The 24,736-nt window shown below is 39.1% G+C and overlaps 2 protein-coding genes and 1 long non-coding RNA gene across 3 annotated transcripts in view; 2 read left to right on the top strand and 1 right to left on the bottom strand.

Annotated features, from left to right (window-relative positions):
• The window catches only part of LOC135206094 (eukaryotic translation initiation factor 3 subunit E-B-like), a 54,657-nt gene extending 45,641 nt beyond the window's left edge, over positions 1-9,016 (top strand). Inside the window, exons 8-9 of the mRNA XM_064237322.1 lie at positions 5,181-5,415; positions 8,884-9,016. Of these exons, the coding sequence (XP_064093392.1) occupies positions 5,181-5,415; positions 8,884-8,910 (262 nt within the window). The 3' untranslated portion in view covers positions 8,911-9,016. The remainder of the gene's footprint in view (positions 1-5,180; positions 5,416-8,883) is intronic.
• LOC135206100 (uncharacterized) overlaps positions 7,007-24,736 on the bottom strand; it is a 120,408-nt gene continuing 102,678 nt past the window's right edge. The window contains exons 3-4 of the long non-coding RNA XR_010312677.1: positions 14,978-15,086; positions 7,007-8,262 (exon numbers count right to left, since the gene is read on the bottom strand). This is a non-coding gene — a long non-coding RNA (uncharacterized LOC135206100). The remainder of the gene's footprint in view (positions 8,263-14,977; positions 15,087-24,736) is intronic.
• Positions 16,056-24,736, top strand: part of LOC135205987 (mucin-3B-like) — a 45,003-nt gene continuing 36,322 nt past the window's right edge. Inside the window, exon 1 of the mRNA XM_064237157.1 lies at positions 16,056-16,753. The gene's annotated coding sequence lies outside the window, so the exon portion shown is untranslated. The remainder of the gene's footprint in view (positions 16,754-24,736) is intronic.

Below are 24,736 nucleotides of genomic sequence, written 5' to 3'. Positions count from 1 at the left end.
AAGTTCCATATGTGGACAGCTCGGACAGACGACACAGTCCGAGACGGACAGATACGTCCAAGCGCATTGAAAGATTTTCTTCAAAAGAACAATACGGAGAAATCAACCAGGAAGCGTCTCTTTATGATTTGGACCAGGAACGGATTTCTCTGGACAGAGACGAAAGACGTCGCACAGGCGGCCGTCGTCCTGTTCACGATATGTCCGTTTCTGGTGAAAATCTGCCGCAAGCTCAGCTGTCTCCTGAGAAGAATGCAAAATGTCGCACAGGCGGCCGTCATTCTTGTCAGGAGGGCTTAGATGATTATCGGGTTTTTTCTCAGGATTGGCATTCTCCCGACAGGGACACAAGATGTCGCACAGGCGGCCGTCGACCTTGTCGGGAAGCAGTTGATCCTGCGAAGAGTCCTTCACCTTGCGAGAAGAGACGTTCTCCCTCGGCTAATAATGATTCTCCGGTGGAACTTGCATTAGAAGATGTCTCTGACACCGAAGATCAAAAAGCGGCGGGACTATCAGACTACAAAGCGTTGGCTGCGCTTTTACTCCAAGAATTTGGAGATTCATTGAGTCCTGCCGCTCCTCCTTCTCCTCGGTCTGCTTGTTCACGAGCGCGAAAAACCGCAAAGTCGTCCTCCTTCTTGAAGATGCGGCCGACAATTTCCATGAAGAAGGCTTTGCAGTCTTTTGGAAATTGTCTTAACTCCAAGAAGGTGGCGGGAAAGACTGTCTTTACCTCCTGCCCTCCCTCCAGACTTTCTGGGAGGAGGGGTATCTGGTATGAGACAGGCGAAGCAATGGGACTCGCCCTCCCAGCGACTGCAGAGGCAGATTTCTCAACGCTGGTGGACGCGTCAAGGAGACGCTCTCTTTCTTCAGCCAAGACAACTTGGGGAATGTCTGAAATGGACCATCTCCTCAAGGGATTGTTCCATGTCTTGGAAGTTTTCAACTTTCTGGACTGGTCCCTTGGGGTGATGGCCAAGAGGACACAAGACAATGAACAACTGAGCCCCGATATCCTTAATAGTATTTTGACTTGTATGGATAAAGCAGTGCAAGACGGATCGGGAGAAGTGGCCTCCCTTTTCGGGGCGGGAATACTTAAGAAGAGAACTGTATTCAGTTCTTTTCTTACGAAAGCTGTCTCTCCGGCAAAGAGGTCGTCCCTTCTGTACGCTCCTCTGTCTAACCAGCTTATCCCTTCTCAGTTAGTGAAAGATATTTCTCACTCACTTACCGAGAAGGCGACACAGGACCTTCTGTTCAATCAACCAAAAGGCCGAAGACAGCTGTTCCTGCACGAAGGGGAGACACGGGTCCCGAAGCCGCCCTTTCGAGGGAGTTCATCTTCGAGATCCTCCTTTAAGAAGAGAGGAGCAGAAAGAAGAGGTAGGGCTTCTGCCTTTAGACCTACCAAGAAAAGCAAATGAACCTCAAGTCCTCCAAACACCAGTAGGCGCCAGACTACTGAATTTTGCAGAAGAATGGACGTCGAGAGGGGCGGACAACTGGTCCCTCTCAATTGTGAGGAGAGGATATCTCATCCCCTTCAGGGACAGACCTCCCTTGACGTCTATTCCGAGAGAACTGTCGGCGAAGTACGCGGACCCTGTCAAGAGGAAGATCCTTCTGCAATTAGTAGAACAAATGTTGGACAAGGAGGCCATAGAATTAGTACCGGATCCACACTCTCAGGGCTTTTACAATCGACTGTTCCTAGTTCCGAAAGCCTCGGGAGGGTGGAGACCTGTCCTGGATGTGAGCGCACTGAACCGATTCGTAGAGAAACAGAAGTTCTCTATGGAAACATCCAAATCGGTGCTAGCGGCTCTGCGTCCAGGAGATTGGATGGCCTCCTTGGATCTACAAGACGCATATTTTCACGTCCCTCTTCATCCGTCATCGAGGAAATATCTACGATTCATGATGCAGGGAAGGGTCTTTCAATTCAGGGGGGCCATGTGCTTCGGCCTGTCTACGGCTCCTCAAGTGTTCACCAACCTTATGAGGAACGTAGCACGGTGGCTTCATCTGGAGGGGGTGAACATATCCCTCTATCTGGACGACTGGCTAATAAGGGCCAAGTCAAAACAACAATGTTTGGAGGACTTAGAAACGACGTTGAATCTCGTTCGCTCACTCGGACTGCTCGTGAACCTCGAGAAGTCTCAGATGGTCCCCAGCCAAGACATTGTCTATCTGGGGATTCAGATGGATTCTCGGGGTTTTCGAGCATTTCCATCGCAAGACAGAATTGCTCGAGGCTTGGAGAAAATATCAAACTTCTTAGGGAAAGAACGAAGCTCAGCGAGGGAATGGTTAAGTCTTCTGGGCACCCTTTCGTCGCTGAAGCAGTTCGTTTCCCTAGGGAGGCTCAATCTGAGACACCTGCAATTTTACCTGCAAAGAATGTGGGACAGAAAGAAAGGGGATCTTTCGGATCAGTTTCCCATTCTTCAAGAAATAAAATTAGACCTGAGGTGGTGGTTAACCCCGCTTCAGAAGAACGAAGGCATATCCCTTGCGATTCGGAACCCTCTCCTAGTGTTGTTTTCCGACGCCTCGCAAACGGGATGGGGAGCAACTCTAGGAAAGAAGGAAGTGTCAGGAACCTGGACAGGAGAACAGGTGTCCTGGCATATAAATGTAAAAGAACTTAAGGCAGTTCATCTAGCCTTGAAATACTTCGAGTCGGAGGTCAGAGGCGTGGTAGTCCAGGTAAATTCGGACAATACCACGGCTCTGGCTTACATCCGAAAACAGGGGGGGACTCACTCGCTTACACTATACAAGATAGCGAGAGACCTCTTGATATGGGCAGAGGAACAAGGCACTGTATTGCTGACGAGGTTTGTACAAGGGACAAAAAATGTCAGAGCAGACAGACTCAGCAGGAAGAACCAGGTCCTTCCAACAGAGTGGACCCTACACTCCGAAGTCTGCTGAAAGCTCTGGTCTCTCTGGGGGAAGCCTCAGATAGACCTGTTCGCCACGTTTCTCTCCAGAAGGATAGAAAACTTTTGCTCCATTGTAGAAGATCCAAGAGCAATAGCGATAGATGCTTTTCTCATGGACTGGTCGGGCATAGATGCCTACGCTTTTCCCCCGTTCAAGATTCTGGGGGAAGTGTTAAGAAAGTTCCGTTCCTCGGAGGCGACGAAACTGACTCTAATCGCCCCAAATTGGCCCGCTCGAGATTGGTTCACAGAGGTACTGGAATGGACGGTGGACTTCCCCAGATCTCTTCCCATGAGGACAGATCTGCTCAAACAACCCCACTTCGAGAGATATCACGGAAACATCCACGCTCTCTCCCTGACTGCCTTTCGACTATCGAAAGACTTGTCAGAGCGAGAGGCTTTTCGCGAAAAGCTGCAAGCGCAATTGCCAGAGCCCGCAGGTCCTCTACTCTGCGGGTCTATCAATCGAAGTGGGAAGTCTTCCGTAGATGGTGTAGGTCAAAGAAGCTGTCCTCTTCCGATACCTCTGTGACCGAAATTGCTGATTTCCTTATCTTCCTTAGAGAGGAATCACGTTTAGCTGTTTCTACCATAAAAGGTTATAGAAGTATGCTCTCGGCTGTATTTAGAAACAGGGGCCTTAACATAAAAGACAATAAGGATCTCCATGATTTGATAAGATCCTTTGGTACTACAAAGTCTAAATCCTTTATCACTCCAAGTTGGAACCTAGATGTGGTCCTCCAGTTTCTCTCTTCGAATACTTTCGAACCACCTGATAAGGCATCCTTTAGGGACCTCTCGAGGAAGTGCATTTTTCTCTTGACCCTCGCGACGGCCAAGAGGGTCAGTGAGATACATGCATTAGACTCTCGGGTAGGTTTTAGAGGAGATTCTGCTGTTGTCTCTTTCCAACCTTTGTTTTTGGGCAAGAATGAGAATCCTTCTAAGCCTTGGCCCAGAAGTTTTGAAATCAAGGGCCTCTCTCCCCTTGTGGGTAGAGAAACAGAACGGTCTCTCTGTCCGGTCAGAGCACTGAAGTTTTATCTGAAGAGAAAGAGTCAACTTCAAGGTTGTAATCAGAGCCTATGGTGCGCGGTAAGGAACCCGAAGAGGCAAATGTCGAAGAGGAAACATTTAAGCTGCTTAGGGTTAGAGCACACAAAGTCCGTGCAATTGCAACTTCCCTAGCCTTTAATAGAAATATGTCAATGAAAGACATATTAGCAGCAACATATTGGAGATGCAACTCGGTATTTGCCTCCCACTACTTAAAAGACGTCAGTGTGACTTATGAAAAGTGTTTTTCTCTTGGACCTTATGTATCAGCGGATACCGTGCTGGACAGGGAGCTGGTACTGATCCTTAAATAATATTGTTTTTAACTAAAAGATTGTTTGGTTTTGAGTTTTTTATGGTAGTTTTGAAAGGATGTTGGGGGGATAACTCCTTTCAATCGTAGTACTAACCCGGTATTAGGATCAGGTGATCGGGATCGGTGTTATGCTCCTTAATGATGCCATATGGCAAGGTGTTTTGTCATGTAAGTGGATAGGACCCCATTGACAAAGATCCTTTGGTTCTATCGAGTAAGTGGATAAGACCCCATCGACAGACCATCAAGAATTCTTAGCATGAGGTCACTACCTCGCTGAGGCTCTTGAGGCAATGTAAGCTCCTAGGCAGTAGCCATGAAGTCTTTCGCCGACACAGTAGGAACCAAGGTTTCTTATATTTTTGTTACCTATAACGTATATGTTGCGTTTCCCTTGTTCTATTCAGTAAATTAGCTGTCTCTTACCCTCCGCCAAAGGTGCCAATCAGCTAAGTATATATCTGCCAGGGAAGTTGAATGTATAAAAATGATATTGTCATGATACAATAAAGTTTTATACATACTTACCTGGCAGATATATACTATTAAATGGCCCACCCAGCCTCCCCTCAGGAGACAGGTGGAAGAGCAAATCTGTTTTAGAAAATGGGATGGTTCCTAGTTCTGCCACCCAGCAGCAGTGGCGGTAGATCACCTGACCTACCTGTAGCGTGTGCCGCGAAATTCGAATTTCTGTCGGGGACGACGGAGTCTATAGCTAAGTATATATCTGCCAGGTAAGTATGTATAAAACTTTATTGTATCATGACAATATCATTTCCTTATGACTGATGTAACTGAAGGTTTATTTTGCCTCATATGCCCTCAAATTTTTTTAACAGTATGTTGGCTGAGAAGTTGAACATGACCCCCAAGGATGCTGAACGATGGATTGTGAATCTCATTCGGCAAGCCAAATTAGATGCAAAGATAGATTCCCAGCAAGGCCACGTAGTTATGGGTACACAAGCAGTATCGCCTTATCAGCAGTTGATAGAAAAGACAAAAACCCTAAGTTTCAGGACACAAATGCTTGCCATCAATGTTGAGAAGAAAGCTACTGCTAGGTACAACGAGGTAGGTGCAATTTATGATCCCGAGTCCTACAGGTTGTCTTCACTTTTGTTTGAAGAAAATAATTTTCAATACTTGGAATCAGTTTATGCATTAAATTTTGGTTGTAATGTATTTTTTAAGGATGAATAAAAGTTAGGCATTTAATGGTTGAGAATCATGAGTGTAAATAGTGCTTAGCAAGAGATGTATGACATTACTTAATTGATGGAATCCTCATCAATGTAAAAAGTATTCATTTTTTTTTAGTTATTTATTCTGCTTGAAGCAGCAATTCATAATTTTCATTAATTTGTGTCCTCTCCTACATGAAGTATGTTTAGTAAATTAATTTATAGATTTTCACTATACATGAGGGTTTTGCTGTAACTATTAGTTGACTAGTGCAGTTATTGCTCGACTAGTGCAGAGAATTGTTGCGAGATGAATTGACGTCTGTTCCTAGGATTAGGAGGAAATTGTTATGGCTTTGGCAGTGGCTATTGACTGGAAATGTGTGTATTATGGCTTAGTTGGTAGTATGGCTGTTGAATATTTTGTGTTCTGTAATTTTTTGAAAAGTATTTTGTCAATGATTTTTCAGTTTGTATTTTATTATATTCCATGCTTAATTTTTTACTTTTATTAATTACAGTAAATTTTTTCAAGAAGTGAAATTTAAAATGCATTTATATTAAATACCCAAGTATGTTGAAAGTGAATCAGTCTCAGACCAGAATTGATCTTTAGTTCTTTGGCATCTATATAAATGTATAGACAAGCTTAAATTTGTGTTTTGCACTCCTCATAATTTATCAGAGCATGTTAATCTTTATTGTTTTCCCCAAGTGGCATGTTTTAGTTCATTACATTATATTTTACTCTATTAATTTTAAGAATGGATAACCTCAAAGCTGAAGCTTGTCAGTCTAATCCTCTTATTACAGTTTAGCCTCTGTGAGGTTTATCCTTGTTCTATTAAAATATTACAAGGTTAGGAAAATTAAAATATCCTTTGTAATTCACTGGTTATATTTTTACTTCATGACGATAGAACAAACGTGGGTCATGAAGACAAGAGATATTTACACTAAAGTATGTGTAGAGAATATTAAGAAAAGTTTTTATTAGGTTGTCAGTAAGTAGTTTTAGACAGACTCAGTTTTAACAAGAATTAAAAAGCAAAATTTATTCCACCTAACCCAGTAAATTAATTTTTTTAATGGCACCCAGTAAATTAATTTTGTGAATGGCTTAGAAGATAGATAACTCCCGCTGATAGTGTTGGAGGATTTTGAGCAGGAATCTTCTGTTATCTGTGACACCAATGGTTTTAGTCCTGGTATATAGCCTACCAATGATACTATACCAACATGTAGGACTAAGCCAGAAAGATAACTCCCGCTGATAGTATTGGAGGATTTTGAGCAGGAATCTTCCGTTATTTGTGACACCAATGGTTTTTAGTCTTGGTATATAGCCTACCAATGATGCTACTACCAACATGTAGGACTAAGCCAGAGCTAGAGGACTCTTACCAATAGCAGATATGGAACAGTGTGATCAAGAAGTCTTCAGCCTAGGTAGGTTACATAAACCTGATCAAACATATGCATTGATTTGATTACTTATATGAAAGGGCATTTACTTGTCTTCCTTTATATTTTAAGTTATAAGACAGAACCAGTTATGACTTAACAGAAATCCCAACCCCATGTATTTATCTCACCTATTCATCAGGAGTAGAGCATTTCTAAAAATATCTAAGGAAAGGGTCTTAATATGTAACTGTATATTTTTGATGAACAATGCTTTGATCCCAGTTTTTACTGACTACACACAGAATATTCATGTGTGCTTAAGTATGTAGTCAACACGACTACATACTTAAGCACACATGAATATTCTCTGTGTAGTCAGTAAAAATTGGGATCACAGCCTTGCTCATAACAAATATGCAGTTGATATAAGTATGTGGTCAACACGACTACATACTTAAGCAAACATGAATGTTCTCTGTGTAGTCATATAATTTAAAATATAAAGGATGACAAGTAAATCCCCTTTCATATAAGTAATTAAACCAATGTATATATTTGATCAGGTTTGTGTAACCTACCTAGGCTGTAGGCTTCTCGATCACATCGTTCCATATCTGCTATTGGCAAGTCCTCTAGCTCTGGCTTAGTCCTACATGTTGGTAGTAGCATCATTGGTAGGCTATATACCAGGACTAAAACCCTTGGTGTCACAGATAACAGAAGATTCCTTTCTTCTTTTAATTGGTATAGATATTGTTACTGCCCCCCACAATTCAAGTTTAAAGTGTTATCCACTAACTGAAAACTGGTCTTGTCACATTACATATGTAAAATAAGTACAGTATTCTTGATTATCTAGCTTAAACTTAAATATATTCACATGATAATGACTACTAGTAATACAAATAAAGAAATTTTAATATTTCCAACAACAATGTTCCTTCACATGCAAATAAAGACATTCACATGATAATGACAATTAGCAATACAAATAAAGAAATTTAGAATTTCCAACAATAATGTTGCTTCCCATGTAAATAAAAATACAGTCCAAGCCACTCTTACAACTTTGCAAAATATTGTGGTTTCCTTTTTATGGGAACCACCGATAATTAAAATTATATTTTTCACTTGTATTTTACATACACTGTAATGACACCATAATGAGGCAAACTGAACAGTGCATTGTAAGTGTAAAATGGTTTTTAAGTTTCACCATCTGTTTTCTTGTGAGTGGATATTTTCGGTAATGCAATAGTACAAATTTATACTTCTCTGAAGCCTTACAGACACAGCAATTACACATTAAATACTTGGACTGTTCTTGAACCTGCAATATTTAGAATGTGAATTGTGTACAGTTTTTAAGTCTCGGGTTAGATAAGGTCATTCACACTACAGTAAAATATCATTAACATGAGAGCAAATTATCACATCACAAAGTTGAAAATAAATTAACAACTGGATATGGAAAACAAGCCTTTGGCAAATACAGAATAATCGTATGAAATACAGAACTACCAATAAGTCAAGTCATTGATTTGTTTTGTTATTGTTTCCAATATGGATGCAATGAGTTGTGTGTTTAACACATGTATTTCAGCCTGGATGCACCTTAATATTATGTGTAGCTAACCTTTATTTCTCAATTTCCTTTTATGTAATGATTAATTGAAAGTATCAAAAGATTCACACAGGAAACAAATAATGCTATATTTAGCAGTGTCAATAACCAGGCATTAAGTGCAATTACAATTACAATCAGTTCTCATTTCATATTGTAACAGTTCTTTTGATATATTGCATGAGAAAATTATCTTAGAAGCGTCAAATTATGAATCAAGGGGATAAATTTTAGGAAAATTAAGTGAATTATTCAGTATTTATAACTAACCATTGGTAACAGTTTAACTTCACAAAATGTTAATGAAAATAATCTTTTATTTTTCAGGGACCAAGCTGGGCTGTTCAGAGTTGAAAGTAAGAGACATCTTTTATCTAACAAATCTTATTAAATATTGGTGAAAAAAAGTATTTCCTTGTATTTGATTACTGCAATTTTAACAAATAAATTGAGTGACAAATCTTTTCTTTTGTTTATACCTGAGTGGAACAGGATAAAAAATGGACAGTGAACAAGAGTAGTTACTGGAAATTTATTTTTAATCCCACCTCTTGAAATAAGAAATAGGATTCAGCAACTCGGAGCCTGCTGAACACAAGAGTACCATTAATATGATCACACTGCAAGTTTCATGTAGCTGCTTGTTTATGCCTGTTTAGCAATGAGGCATTAACTACCTTTTAGATCCTGTGTGTGAAGGATGCTATTGCACTCCTAATGTGCTAGCCAAGCCATTACAATGGAAGTGCCAAATACCTCAAGTTAATGAAACTGTCATCATCCTCGAAATATTAATGCAGCAGGATATCTACCACATGCTTTTGGAAAGTAAGGTCCTTCTACTTTGATAATCTCAACAAGTACCCAAAATACTACAGGACAAGAATAGGTGACCTGTATGATTTGTGAGATACTGTGTAATCTGAATGCCTACAACTCTTAAAAAAATATAAATAAATAACAATCATGGTATCCAGCCACTTCTGTCCTTGGTTCAAATTAAGTTTCTGGACCTTATGACTTTATTAATCTGGAAATCAAATATCCACTGGTCACAGTTCCACTCACACTGCCAGTGATTCCTTCAGAAGTTGAATGTGCTGAAATTTAGACATGAAAGCTCTCAAGAAGCACCTCCAATGTCGGGACCTTCTCACTTATGATGTACAGGACCAGTACACCAAGAGACTAAGTACCAGTAAACCAGGCTAAGTCCATAGTATTCCTGATGTCATACAAGGGGTATACTTCATTCAAACCCCCTTTTCTTAACAGCTAATGTTCTTAACTTCCTGATGGAGTTCAAAGGCTCCATTCTGCAAAATGAGGGTAAGGTTTCTTTAATCCTAAACCTAAATGGGACTTTTACATCTAAAGAGCCTTCCTAAAGTTACATCTAAAGAGCCTTCCTAAAGTCCATTGAAAACTCTGCTAAGAGGCTTCTTCAAGTAAATAAATCACTATATATTTTTCAGTTAACTTTCTGAGCTCCATGTACAATCTATTGAAACTCAGTCCAGATACTGGACTTCTCTTTTTAATAAACATTAAACCTCCAACAAAAATGACATTACACTATTTTTTCTCAGTCAGCAATGTCTGACTTCCAGTGATAAGTACTATTAATCGCAAGGAAACATAGAGATTCATTATATCTCCCTGAATCATGGTTAATTCTAGTGGATTCCTTAGTTTTTACAAATATGACATTGTGGCAGGATCACAAGCTTAAAAAACAAGCAGGCAAATCGTTCCCACATAAACCTAATCAATCCAGCAACCAAATTCACCTTCAGTCACACTTTCGTCTTTACACTACTGAATACATGCAGGACACTTGACCTACCCACACAAAGAAAAAAAAAACACAAACATGTACTCGCCCAACTCCAGATACTCCGGACTATGCTGTGCTGTTTGTTGGTCGAGGTCGCTGAGACACTAACAACAACCAAGAAATACAACACAACTCAACAACACAGCAAATAACCAAGGAACACAACCACCAAAACTCAACAACAAACAAGGAAGACAACCACAACAAAAGACCACTGCACAAACAATCACTAACACAAAAAGGCAACACACACACCCACTAACCACACCAAGAAATAACAACAGCTCACCAATCAACCCTAAAATGCAACAACTCACAAATAACTCAACAGAAACTCACAAGCACAACAAATCTAACAGCACAGGCACAACAACTCCAAAGCAAATAACGACTTCCAATGCCTTCAATAGGCTGCTGCCAACACTACTGACTATCACCAGCTCTCACCAAAGACTGACTCAAGATTGACCAAAGACTGACTGAAACACAGAACCCTAACCATAACTCCAACAGCACCGGCAGACAACCCAGAACTCACCAACAGCCAATTCAATCGCTAACCATCCATCCACCAATTACACTCTCTCTCTCCTCAAGGACATTGTCAAATGGAACTCCCATAACTCCATATTTCTTCCCCCGTTACATTTGACAACGTCTCCTTACACTCACAACACCCACGGATATTCGGATGCAGGCCCCCTGGATCTTGTTTGAGGGCCCTCATACACACTTGGTTACACCATCATCCACTTCTCCCAGACCACTTCCAGTCAGACTCCCATTACCATCTCCCTCACTACCATCCTCCCAAATCCCGTTCACTATCTCGTCTACCCTTTCCAACTCTTTGTCCAAATATCTCTTGTAACTGCCACCAAATCACTTACCTCAGTTACACTCCTGCCAAACTCCCGAAGAGACTCATTCAAACTGCCAACCACATCCTTGCCACCTGATCCCCTTCCTGGTGAAACTTCACTAAACCCTGACAATTCAAACCCACACACGCTATATGTATCGTTCCTCCCCTCAAAATCATCCGTATTACACGCCTTATCCACCATTTTTACCCTAACACTAACCCCTCTATCATGCAGCTTACGTTTCTCCCTTTCATTCCCTTTCCTTACCTTCCGCTTCCTTCCATACTCAACCAAGACCCGCTGCCGATCTTCCAGACTCATTTGCTCACTGATACTCTGCTCACATTTATTAACTTTCAACCACTCCACTCATCACATTCTCCTGAACATACTGTCCGGACACTAAAGGACCCACCCAACTGAATCCCCTTAACACCTAGTTTCCCAAATTCCCAGCCTGACTCATCTTCTTACACCTACACAGAACCGCCACATGACCTTCCATTCCACATTCAACACATTTCGCACGCTGTTCTTTACACATCCTAGCATAATGCCCGTTCTTCCTGCAGTTGCCATAAACCATGTTCATACGCGTATCCTGACATCCACTAGCTATGTGCCCTACCTGTCCACACCTGTAACATTTAATATCCCTATCTTTATTACACTCGCTCACTAAATGCTACGTTTGCCCACACCTGAAACACGCTCCTAAAGCCCACCGACAGTCATTCTTCTTGTGTCCTGGCTTACCACACCTGTAACGCTGCTGCTCTCGCTCACAACTAACTGACCCTACTATTCGAACACTCGCACTTCTATCTCTTTTAGGGCTAACTACACTCACGTTACTTGCCCTAACGCTCCTATCAATCACTCGCTCTGCCATTCGCCTCGGCCCTTCTAAAACTGCCTCCCTATAGCTCTTAAACTCTGGCGCAACCTCAGCTACTTCAGTCCTAACACTAACACTTCTACTCTCTTTCATACACCTATCTAACTCGTAATCCTCTACTATTTCTAAAATGTCGTTCCATGTCAACCTTTCATTTGTCCATCGCATTTTCTCCTTACGTTTCAGACTTATAAACTCGTATACGCTCTCTGGTACAGTCGCCAACAACTTTCGCACTAACTCTTAGACTCATTTATCCCTTCGCCCCCAAACTTTTTCCTGGCTAATGTTTCTAAACTACACACACACATCGACAACAACTCACCAACATTCATTCTTGCCTCTTCAAAATCTTGCTTTCTCCTATATCTAACACTACTCTTTATCCTCTTTGCCTGTTCTACAATCCTGGCTTTAACACTCATATGGTACATTCCCTACACTCATCATTACCCCGTACATACTCAACAAAAATCCCATCAAAAAGCTACCTAATGTTCTTGCCCAGACTCTCTTGTTATCCCCATACTTAGCCTCACAATACTTCTCATATTCCTTAAAAAAAAGTCCCCATGTCCCTACTACCATATTCCTCGAATTGTGCACATCGGGGTACCTCTCTCATATACACAGCCTCTCGTACTTCCTGCTCATTCTCACTCTCACTTTCGCTACCTCCATTCTAACCCTTCTTTCTCTCTTCTGAATACAGCGAATCCACTTCCATACTCATGTCCATACTCTTGACTACGCTCTTCTTACCCTTCTTCTTTCTACCCACCTGTTTCCACTCACCGCTATCTAAATCACTCTCAGCCCTTTCCCCAATGTATTCAGTCCTAGTCTCACCCTGTCCATCACCCTTACTAACCTTCTTTCCCTTAGTCTTCTTCTTTTCCTCAGCCCCCTTCTTATTCTTGTCCTCAGGTTTTTCCTTATCCTGTGTCTTCCCCTTCTTTCCCTTACTTATCACAACCAAATCGCCTCTGTCACTCGTACTCTCATCCTCTCGCTCTTCCACTTTCTTTACCACTCCTGGCCCGTCACAAGACCCAGTAGGCCTACCTCCTACTGCTCCCTCTCCCACGAATCCCTTCATCATTTCATGCATCATCTCTTGCACTGCATTCATCATTACCCCAAATTTTTTGTCCATTTTCTCAACCATTCTCTCTTCCGCTCCTTTCACCTCTTCTTTCATTTCCACTTTCGCACTCCTTAGCATTCCTCTTATTTCCTCTAACTTGCTCTTCAGCTCCTTACACTCGACCCTTAACCTCTCATTCTCCACTTCCAATCATTCCTTAGTTTCCCTCTCCATCTCCTTCAACCGTTCCATCCTCACTTTCTCCACCAATCACACAACTCACTACCCCAATCGCCCTGCAGCTGCCACACCAACAGTCCCTGTTCGGGTGCCAAAATATAATGTGGCGGGATCACAAGCTTAACAAACAAGCAGGCAAATCGCCCCCTCCCCTCCCCCCCACAACATAAACCTAATCAATCCAGCTACCAAACTCACCTTCAGTCACACTTTCCTCTTTACACTACTGAATACACGCAGGAGAATTGACCTACCCACACAAAGAAAAAAAAACAAACAAACACATGTACTCACCCAACTCCAGATACTCCGGGCTATGCTGTGCTGTCTGTTGGTCGAGGTTACTGAGACTAACAACAACAAAGGCAACAACCAAGAAATACAACCACAACTCAACAACACAGCAAATAACCAAGGAACACAACCACCAAAACTCAACAACATAACAAGAAACACAACCACAACAAAAGACCACTGCACAAACAATCACTAACACAACAACAACACAAAAAGGCAACAAACACACCCACTAACAACACCAAGAAATCACAACAGATAACCAATCAACCCTAAACTGCAACAACTCACAAATAACTCAACAGAAACTCACAAGCACAACAAATCTAACAGCACAGGCACAACAATTCCAAAGCAAATAACATAACTCCTCCATACCATCTTCCCTATGGTCACAGCCATCAAGGGGAACTTGGAAACATAGAAACTAGCCATGCTTTACATCTCTCTGCTTCTCTTTTGAGATACACAAGAATCCAATCAAGGTAATGTATCTCTTTCTGAACCTAAGAAGCCAACGGTTATGTATGACATCATTGTTCTAGAAAAGATAACGTAAAAATTGAGGCATTACCTTGGTGATCTCTAGAAGTAATAGTCTGGTCACCTAGGTGGCCAAGACAGCCACGCTACAGCTGAAATCAACATTTCCTTCATTTTACTTATGGATCGCACCTATTTATTGCTAATTAGCCTCGTCAAGGCAAAAGATTACAAGACTGAGTAACTTTCAGTTCTGTCTCCAGCAACTGCCAATCCATGAAAGCATTGCTGACCGGTCCTCCCGTAGGAAATATTAAGGCTTACCTACAATATACAAGACAGATTTTCGTTTATTTGGCGCATTATGTAAAACACTAAATTTCCTATTTAGGTAAATGCTCAGTTATACAATGAGATGGTTTAACCACACATTACTGACTTCCTTTCCCAACTGAATTTGTCCGCCTTGTTTTTACGGTTAGATTATAGGCTTAGGTAAAATAAAAGGTTCGTATTTGGAAAATATAAAACTGAATTTGAAATAAGAATTTAAATTAATGTGAAAGGTTAAGCACTAGCTGGCAAATGACAAGGTCATAAATTTGCAACTCTCTCTCTCTCTCTCTCTCTCTCTCTCTCTCTCTCTCTCTCTCTCTCTCTCTCTCTCTCTCTCTCTCTTAAATCCGTTTACAGTCAAAACCACAGTACCTTACCTATCTCAAGTACATGTCAGTTTAGACGTAAGTCTACGGCACATCTCAGTCTGACTATCCAAAGAAGCATCTTCATTTTGCATCACCATGGGAAATTCATCATGCTTCCCTGAAAAAAAAATCATTAATCATTTAGTTTGTACTTCAGTGACATACAGTGAGATTATTTAAAATGCTGGACTCTATTTGCATAAAACTGTACAGAAATTTATTTATTCTGCCGATTCTCTATCCAGGAATTCATCAAAATCATCAAAAGTTATCTATGACACATTCCTACAATGTGTACAATGTGTTATGTGTTCTAAGGGGCAATATAAAATAACATAAATCAAATAAATAAAAAAAAAAAAGTTTTCAGGAGCCTAGGTTCTTCAAATAAGACAAAATTTCTCCCTAAAATACTCTGAAAGAATCCCTGAAAACTGTTTGTATGAGAGAGAGTGAGAGAAGCCATGATTTCAGTCGCCGATCATAATGTGGATAGAAAGCTGCAAGGAGAAATTGTATCAAAACGTGACGTCTAGATGTGCATTAACACATCCGGTTCGTTTTGGCATATTTTTCTGTTCTCTGCCAGGGAAAATATTAAGTGAAAATCGAATATCCGAAATGAGGATATTTTATCTTTTTTAAAATACGTGATCATTGCATTAACGTGGCTGACAATTCTTTGCAGCGTACAAATAATTTACGAGTCCAAATAATTTATGAAATTCACATTGACCAAGATAATTTATTTCGTTATTTGCATACACAGAATTTAATGGAATTTACATTAGCGGAATATAAGAATCTTTCACCTACTGAGAACTGTTTTGGGATACTTAAAACACCAGATAATAAAGAAATCAGGATTGTAACCTACTGGTCCATTCTCCAGCTTTCCCCCCACACACTTGGCCGAAGGAAGATACAATCTATATAACAAACTCCCAAGCGGTCTCTTTTATTATAAAAAAAAAAAGTTAGTGCATTATGCATGCAAAATCCAACAAGATTTTTACTTACTCTTTTTTTTTTTTTTTTAATACAGGCTGGCTCGTTTACGCGACCGCAAAAGTACGATAATGGTGTGTGTGCGTGTGTGTGTGTGTCCATCCAGCGGGAAGCGGTAGCGACTATAGTTTTCCAACCCGAGGCGTCGTCTTCCAGCTGGACCAGCTCATTCGACATTTGACGACGAATGGAAAAAGGTGTCGACTAAACCTTTCGCACCGGTGATAAGTTTTTTGTATATATACACATCGTTTTTTACTCCAATTTGACGTTTGCGTTTCAACAGACTGTTCCTGACAGACCACAAGAAAGTGAATTGCATTATACGAATACATTAAGCGTTTTGAGTTTTAATATTAACACGTTATTCAAACAGTTTGCACGCAAATATTTTTGAGTTAACCTAAACGTCGTGACTTGAGTGACATCACTACGAACAAGTGGATGCAAACTGCTGTAAAGTCATTCGAGTGAAAAACAACATGACATGGTGACCTTAATAAAGCAAGACTCCATAAATAAAATACGGTATATATACTGAAAACACTATACGAATAATAGTCTCAAACGAGAACATCAAAACAGTGACAACAACGGATTGAAAACCGACATCAACGGAAATTAGTAATTCCTTGATAAATTATTTACAATACATAAAAGAGAGACATCATAACGGAAACAGATGAAGACTTAAAAAAAAAAAGGATGAAATAGGAGCATCGACCTTTCCACAGTGTTAAGGAGACGTGAACATCTGATTATGTGAGAGACTGACAGGTAAGAGGGAGACGACTAGGAATACTTCTTAAAAAAAACATGAAGATTAGTTAATGTGAATGCCCTGGAAGGTGCTTTTGTTGATTTTACTTCGTTGATTTTATTTTGAATAATTTTTTATAATGTTAATACTTTTTGTTTTGTGAAGTATGAATTCTATTCTGCTTTCCAAGTCAATGGCTCTTTGGTGCATTCGTTCACTTTATTATTGTTATTTTTTTTTATTAATGACATGAATTTAACTGGGACCTGAATGTACGTGTTATTCTACATACGTACTTTTATTTATTTACATACTTTTTACATACGTACGAACATCATGATAACACAGGTTTGAAGACGGCAGTTACGACAGATTAGCACACACACACACACAGATATATATATATATATATATATATATATATATATATATATATATATATATATATATATATTAAACCCTCCATTTCTTCTCTCGATAGTCGATATGTAGAGTTGTAAAGGCCATTATATTTTCATTTTTATAATAATGCAACTCTGAACTACTACTGCTGTCTTCAAACCTGGGGCATCATGTTCGCACGTATGCAAAAAAAATATGTAAATAAATCACTAATATATATATATATATATATATATATATATATATATATATATATATATATATATATATCTGTCGTAACTGTTGTCTTCTAACCTTTGTCATGTTCGTACATGTGTAAAACAAAATATGTAAATAAATAAAAATATGTATGTAGAATAACCCGTACATTAAGATCCAGTTAAAATTCATGTCATTATGAAAAAAATTATACTTTTCATTGAGGACTCAGGGATCAAATACCATATATATATATATATATATATATATATATATATATATATATATGTTATATATATATATATATATATATATATATATATATATATATATATATATATATATATATATATATATATATATATATATATGTATTATATATATATATATAATATATATATATATATATATATATATATATATATAAAATATATATATATATATATATATAATATATTATATATATATATATATATATATATATATATATATATATATATATATATATATATATATATAGTATTCGATCCCCTGAGTCCTCAATGAAAAGTAGGTTAAAGACATAACACGTTATACTCTCTCTCCTCTCTCTCTCTCTCCTCGCAGTCAGGACGTTAATTACAGCCGTTTGGCGTGATATATACGCGCCCGAGCTAACGGAACAAAGTACTACGTATATATACGAAGGAGGACGGAAGAGGAAAGGCAGAAGTCATCGAGTGACGACTTCTTTTTCTTCTCCTCCTTCCTTCGTGTTCCTGCTCCTCCTCTTCTTCTTAAAACGTCATGGCGATTGGGCCACGAAAACACCACCTATACGAATTATCGACCCGTATCTCTCTCTCTCTTAATATCATTTCTAATCTTCGTGATGAACGAACTTCTGGGTTTCGTGAACTGACACACTTCCCCAGTGACTGTTTCACGGTGCCGGAGTTTCATAGGATTTTTGTTTTTAAACTGACATTTTTTTTTATATATATATTTATATATAAATGTTGGATTGGAATGAAAGATAGGATTAATCCTAAGGCCAAACGCCGGGACATATATGATTTTACGCTAGTAAGCGATCCCAAATTACAGAATACTTCACAACTCACATTTTACTTCTATAATTTTCCTTATAAACAAAGCTAATCACTGTCTCTGTCCTCACTCTATTCAAATCAAAGTAAACTAAGCTCTTTAGGTGCTGCCTATATATGATGATAGAATGATCTTTTACTAATTAAGTCCTCAAATGTTTTTTTTTTATTAATTAGTTCCCCAATATTTTTTTGTTAAACGGTTCTTCAAAATATTTTGTATTGTATTAATTCGTTCCTCCAAAAAATGTGCAGCAATCATTTGCACACGACACTCGGCTTGCAATCAACACCTAACCTGACCTGACGTAACCTTATCATAACCTTAACCTAATGTAACACTGAGGGTTACGCTACCTTCTAATAATACAAAAGCTATACTTTATTTTCTTCAGCATGCGTATGTGCACCTGATTCTTAAAGTAACAGATGTTACTTAATAACCCTTTCCCCCCGAAAGACACCCCCCCCCTAAAAATAGCTGTCTCGGTCATGCTATTTTTGGTTAAAAGAAAAAAAAAACTTTAAATCAATTGCGGGATCGACCGAGCCGTTAGAGTTACCGGCCACCAGAACATATGATTTGGAGCTTGGAGCCACTTTTATGAGAACGACCGAGAAACTGTAAAATCTGTCTAAATCCAATCTTATTTATAAGAAAAACCTTAACTGGAAATTTGCCACAGACCTTCATGATCTGGAGCAAGCAAAAATGGGTCGCGATGAAGCACGAAAAAACCCATGGGCTAAATACACACACACATATACCCTGGTGTCCATAAAGTCCCAGTACCATTACTATAAATAAATACTTGTAATGGCACTGGGACTTTATGGACACCCTGTATATTGCAAGTTTTCACACATATACAGGGTGTCCATAAAATCCCAGTACCATTACAATAAATAAATACTTGTAATGGCACTGGGACTTTATGGACACCCTGTATATTGCGAGTTTTCACACATATACAGGATGTCCATAAAATCCCAGTACCAATAAAATTAATAAATACTTGTAATGGCACTGGGACTTTATGGACACCCTGTATATTGCAAGTTTTCACACATATACTGGGTGTCCATAAAGTCCCAGTACCAATAAAATAAATAAATACATGTAATGGTACTGGGACTTTATGGACACCCTGTATATTGCAAGTTTTCACACAAATACAGGGTGTCTATAAAGTCCCAGTACCATTACAATAAATAAATACTTGTAATGGTACTGGGACTTTATGGACACCCTATATATTGCAAGTTTTAAGACAATCTTCATCATTTAACTCAAACCTTTACTTCTATTCAAGCAAGAGACAAACACGAGAGTATATACTCTCTCACGCACTTGAAACTTCCTGTGGGTTATCTTGATACGACATAATTGTCGCGGAAGTAAATGCTGAACTGGATGTTTCTCGTATACATGACCCGAGATAATTTGGCTGAAGTATCTCCAAACGACTTCCTGAGCTAATTAGTCTAGTTTTCCTTCTAAATTGACAACCCACTCGTGCTTTTAATGGCAACATCTTTCATGCACAGGTTTTGCATGCACATGCAATATAGAGATATTCTGCATGGCTGCGAACGGTTATAATTATTTAAAAATAATAAGGGAAAGTTTGCTCTAGAGAAAATAAGAAAAAAATATTAATGATTTGTCTTCTGGGATATGCGCAGGGCGTCGTTCTTGTGATTAAAAGGTAAGGTAATGAATCATTGTCTTCAAGCGATAATAATTGACTGCCGTTATCATGATTCATCAAATGTGTTCAATAGCCTTTGAAACTGTCAAATCAAAGTTTCTAATTTCTTTTATGGTGAATGATATGCAACTCAAACCGAGACAATGAAAGAAAAACATTTTTAAAGAAATCTATAAAAAATGACATGTTTTGCTTCTCATCTTGAACGTTTCCCGCTAAATAATTTACGCGCGCGAAGAAAAGTTATTAGATTTTCTTCGCACTCGGAGCGACAGGTCTTCAAAACAGCTGCAAGTTGCGACAATTCCACCAATCACGGGAACGGAGGAATGGGGCCAAACGGAGACGACCAGAGTCTGAGTACGACTTTAAAAAGAAAGAAAAAAAAATATTAAGTTCAGCATAGATAATCTCGTCTCTTCTAACGCCAGTATGCAGAAGAATCAGTACCGGATTGCGTCCGTTGGGTTACTCCCAGCCAATGTTCTCTGTGTTCAACTGTGTTCTCCGATATCTAGTGAGAGAGAGAGAGAGAGAGAGAGAGAGAGAGAGAGAGAGAGAGAGAGAGAGAGAGAACGTCGCATGCTTTCTCGTCATTTTCAATACCAGTCGTCGCACTGACGTGATGATTTCGTTGCCATCTTTCTAACACGTTCTCAGCTTTATTTTCGTTCAGAAGCGGAAGTGATCGTCTTTCGTCCTCTGCCAACAGTTCGCCATGTGAAAAGCCTGCTGCCATGACTATACAGGAATCAACACTAAAAACCTAGCAGCTGCTACCAGACATGACAGCTCAACCAAGAGCAACTACGATACTATCGGGGTAACTATTATCAGGAGATCCTGATTAAAACGCCGCAGTTACCATAGAAAATTCTTGATGAAAACGCCGCAGTTACTATAACGAATTCTTGATGAAAACGCCGCAGTTACTATAACGAATTCTTGATGAAAACGCCGCAGTTACTGTAACGAATTCTTGAATAAAACACCGCAGTTACTATGGACGGATTCTTGAATAAAACACCGTAATTACTATTATAAATTCTTGATTAAAACACCGCAACTACTAACAGCAATTCATGCTTAAGGAGCGACTTAGTACTATTAAAAAAACAATGCTCCAAAAGGGGACAACACTTGCAATAAATTCACGATTAAAAAGAGACAGCCTCTACCGGATATCAACGCTTGAAAATGTGAAACTGAAATAGCAAGTTCACAATTATTATTATTATTATTATTATTATTATTATTATTATATTATTATCATTTATACACACGCTTACATCTGGACGACAACAAAACTCAAGGGCAACAGCACCGACTATCACCGAACGGGCTTCAAACCATCAGCCACTTCTTATGCAAAGTCGCCGTAATCAAGAAGTCGACTTAATAACGGTTACGCGGTGGGCCGAAAGATAATTAAAGCAACAATAATACTTGGTTGTAATGACACAAGCAGCAACAATGCCTTCAGGCTGGGCCACCATCATTATTTTGGGGTAACTGGACACAAAAAGCACAGCAGCGTCGTGTTCTACACCTGTCTCTCAATTATGTTTTTAGTTCTTCGTTCTGCCGTGTGGTGGCAGCTACGTCTAGTGGATTAATTTCATCGCCATCGTCAACAACAACAAAACAGGGGAAATAATAATGGCAATAAACAACCGAATAATTGCGGTAATAACCAGAATTGACGTCTTAACAACAACATAAATAGTATAAGAATAATACCGGTATCATACCGAAACAAATCAAGATATGGCGAGAAAATCACCATCTTCATCAAGACTCCAGAAGCTGGAAGCAATTCGCATCAGTTTCCAGCAAGATGGGCACATAATTTTCCACTCTACTTAGCATCACAATCCGCGCACACAATCATACTTAAGACCCTGAAGAGTGGAAGATTACTTAACGCACTTTCTTTTCACATCCAACGACTGTCTTGACATTTTCCATGAGCGTTATCTCTATAACAGTCCCTTTGAAAATTGGCGTGTTCATCTATTCCTTCGTGGCTGGAATCCACCCTGCCTTATTTCTTGCGTAAGTCCGCGTCAGTGTTGTTATAAACAATCAGAAACACGCACATACACACGCACAACAAACAAACAAACAAACACACACACACACAACACACACACACACCACACACACATATATATATATATATGTGTGTGTGTGTGTGTGTATAATATATATATATATATATATATATTATATATATATATACATATATATATATATATATATATATATATATATATATATTATATATATATATATATATATATATATATATATATATATATATATATATAGACTTCAGGGGGTCCATGATACACATGTTGTTAAAAGGCCAAGTTTATTAAAAAAAAGAAAGGAAAAAAAAAGGTTCGCACTAAAGACTCAGTGCATCATCAGTCTGTGAAAAGTAAAAGACACAATAAAATACATTATTAGCATAAAAGGAATACACAATGCAATTTAAATTTACAAGTTAAAACAATAAAAAGTAAAAGCATAAAAAGCACATAAAACAGAAAACAAAAAGAGACTACCAAAACACCAACAGTCCATAAGCAGGAGAGAAGAAGGAATGACATACACTGGCGTCCAAGGCCAGACGACAACTATGCCAGATACAAAGTTGCTGGGGAAGTATTACTATTGAGAGAGGGAACCAGTCTTTTAATATATAATGATTCTAAAGTCGTTAATTGGTCTGGGTCCCTTACATAAACAATTATTGAGAAGTGTTGTTTCAAGACTTCGGTTTTACATAATGAGGCATGATCTCTAATATTAGAAAATTCTGGCTGCTTGATTCTTTGGCCAGTGCGAAAGCTAAAACCCAAATGGCTGCAATATCTGACCTGTAGTAACCTCTGCGTCGATCCAACGTAAGAGCCCGGATATCCAGGCCATGTGAATTTATAAACCACATTGGATCGCATGAAGGACTGCAGGCGATCTTTGAAATTAAAAAATGATCCTATTGTACATGGGTTGTTAGAAATAAATTTGACGTTAAGACAGGGGATTTCCTGTTCAATTATTCGTGTGAGATTTAAGGAAAATTTAGTCAGACAAATACGGGATTGAGGCATAGAATAACTTTTTGGGAACATCAAAGTTGACAGCTGGAGGTTGTAAAAATTGTGTTAATAACTTATTGGTCACTTTATAAACTATATCTTGTGGATAGGAGTTTATCTTGAAAAAGTTGAAAAAAAATATATATTATTTCTTTGTGAAATATTTGCCAAGTTGAAGAATATTTTAGAGCTCTATGGACCAAGATGTAGATGACATTAAGTTTGAAAGAATATTGACAAGAGTAGTAGTTATTGGCTAAGCCCGTATATGTCCGCTTTCTATAAACAGAAGTAGTGAACTCGGAATTATGTCTCGTTACATTCTTCTTCTTCCTAGCTTAAACCCATTCTTATATGGGGTCGCCATTGCAAATGAGTCGTCTCCATCGATTTCTGTCCTGTGCCTCGTTCTCATTTATACCTTTCAATACCATATCTTCCCCTACAATACCATATATTCCCTTCTCCTGTCTTCCAACATGACGTTCCTCCCTTCGAAACAGGTGTCCATACCATCAAAGCCTTCCTTCCTGTACTTTCTTCGATATTTCAACTACCTTTGTCGATCCTCTTATAAACTCATTTCTAATCCTATCTTCCCTTGTTACTCCCGACATCCATCTCAACATTCTAATTTCTGCTACATCCATCTTCTTCTCCTCTGTTTTCCTCATACTTGCTGTTTCTGTTCCATATAACATTGCTGGTCTGACCACCGTTCTATGGAACTTTCCTTTCAATTTCAGAGGGACCTTCTTATCACAGAGGACCCCTGATGCAGACCTCCAGTTATTCCATCCTGCCTGAATTCGGTGTCTCACCTCTTGGTCCATGCTTCCACTATCCTCTAATACGGACCCTAAGTACTTGAACTTCTGTACTTTCTTTATTTCTTCCCCACCCAATCTTATGCTACTTCCACCGTCCTCAGTAATACTGGAACACATATATTCGGTTTTTGATCTGCTTATTCTCATTCCTCTCTCCTCAAGTGCTGCTCTCCACCTCTCCATCTTCCCCTCCAACTCCTCCCTCTCCTCTGAACACAACACAATGTCATCTGCGTATAATATGCACCATGGCACTGCTTCTCTAACATCCCTGGTCATTACATCCATCACGATGTTGAAGATGAATGGGCTAAGAGCTGACCCCTGGTGTAATCCAACTCCTATCTCAAATCCATCCGTCTCTCCAACACTGCTCCTCACTCTAGTATACACATTCCTGTATATCTGAATAATTTTGACATACTTTTCTGGCACCATCTTTTCCCGCAAACATCTCCATATTTCTTGCCTTGGCACTCTGTCATAGGCCTTTTCAAGGTCTATGAATACCAGATGCAGGTCTCGTTGTTTTTCTCTGAAATTCTCCATCAGCTGCCTTATACAAAATATTCCATCCGTTGTGCCGCTTCCCTTCATAAATCCTAACTGTTCCTTCCCTATTCTCACTTCCTCTCTCAGCCTGTTATCTATTATTCTTTCCAA

The sequence above is a fragment of the Macrobrachium nipponense genome, chromosome 29, assembly GCF_015104395.2.
Source record: "Macrobrachium nipponense isolate FS-2020 chromosome 29, ASM1510439v2, whole genome shotgun sequence".
Classification (NCBI taxonomy): Eukaryota; Metazoa; Arthropoda; class Malacostraca; order Decapoda; family Palaemonidae; genus Macrobrachium; species Macrobrachium nipponense.
This window is presented reverse-complemented; position numbering and strand designations above follow the sequence as displayed.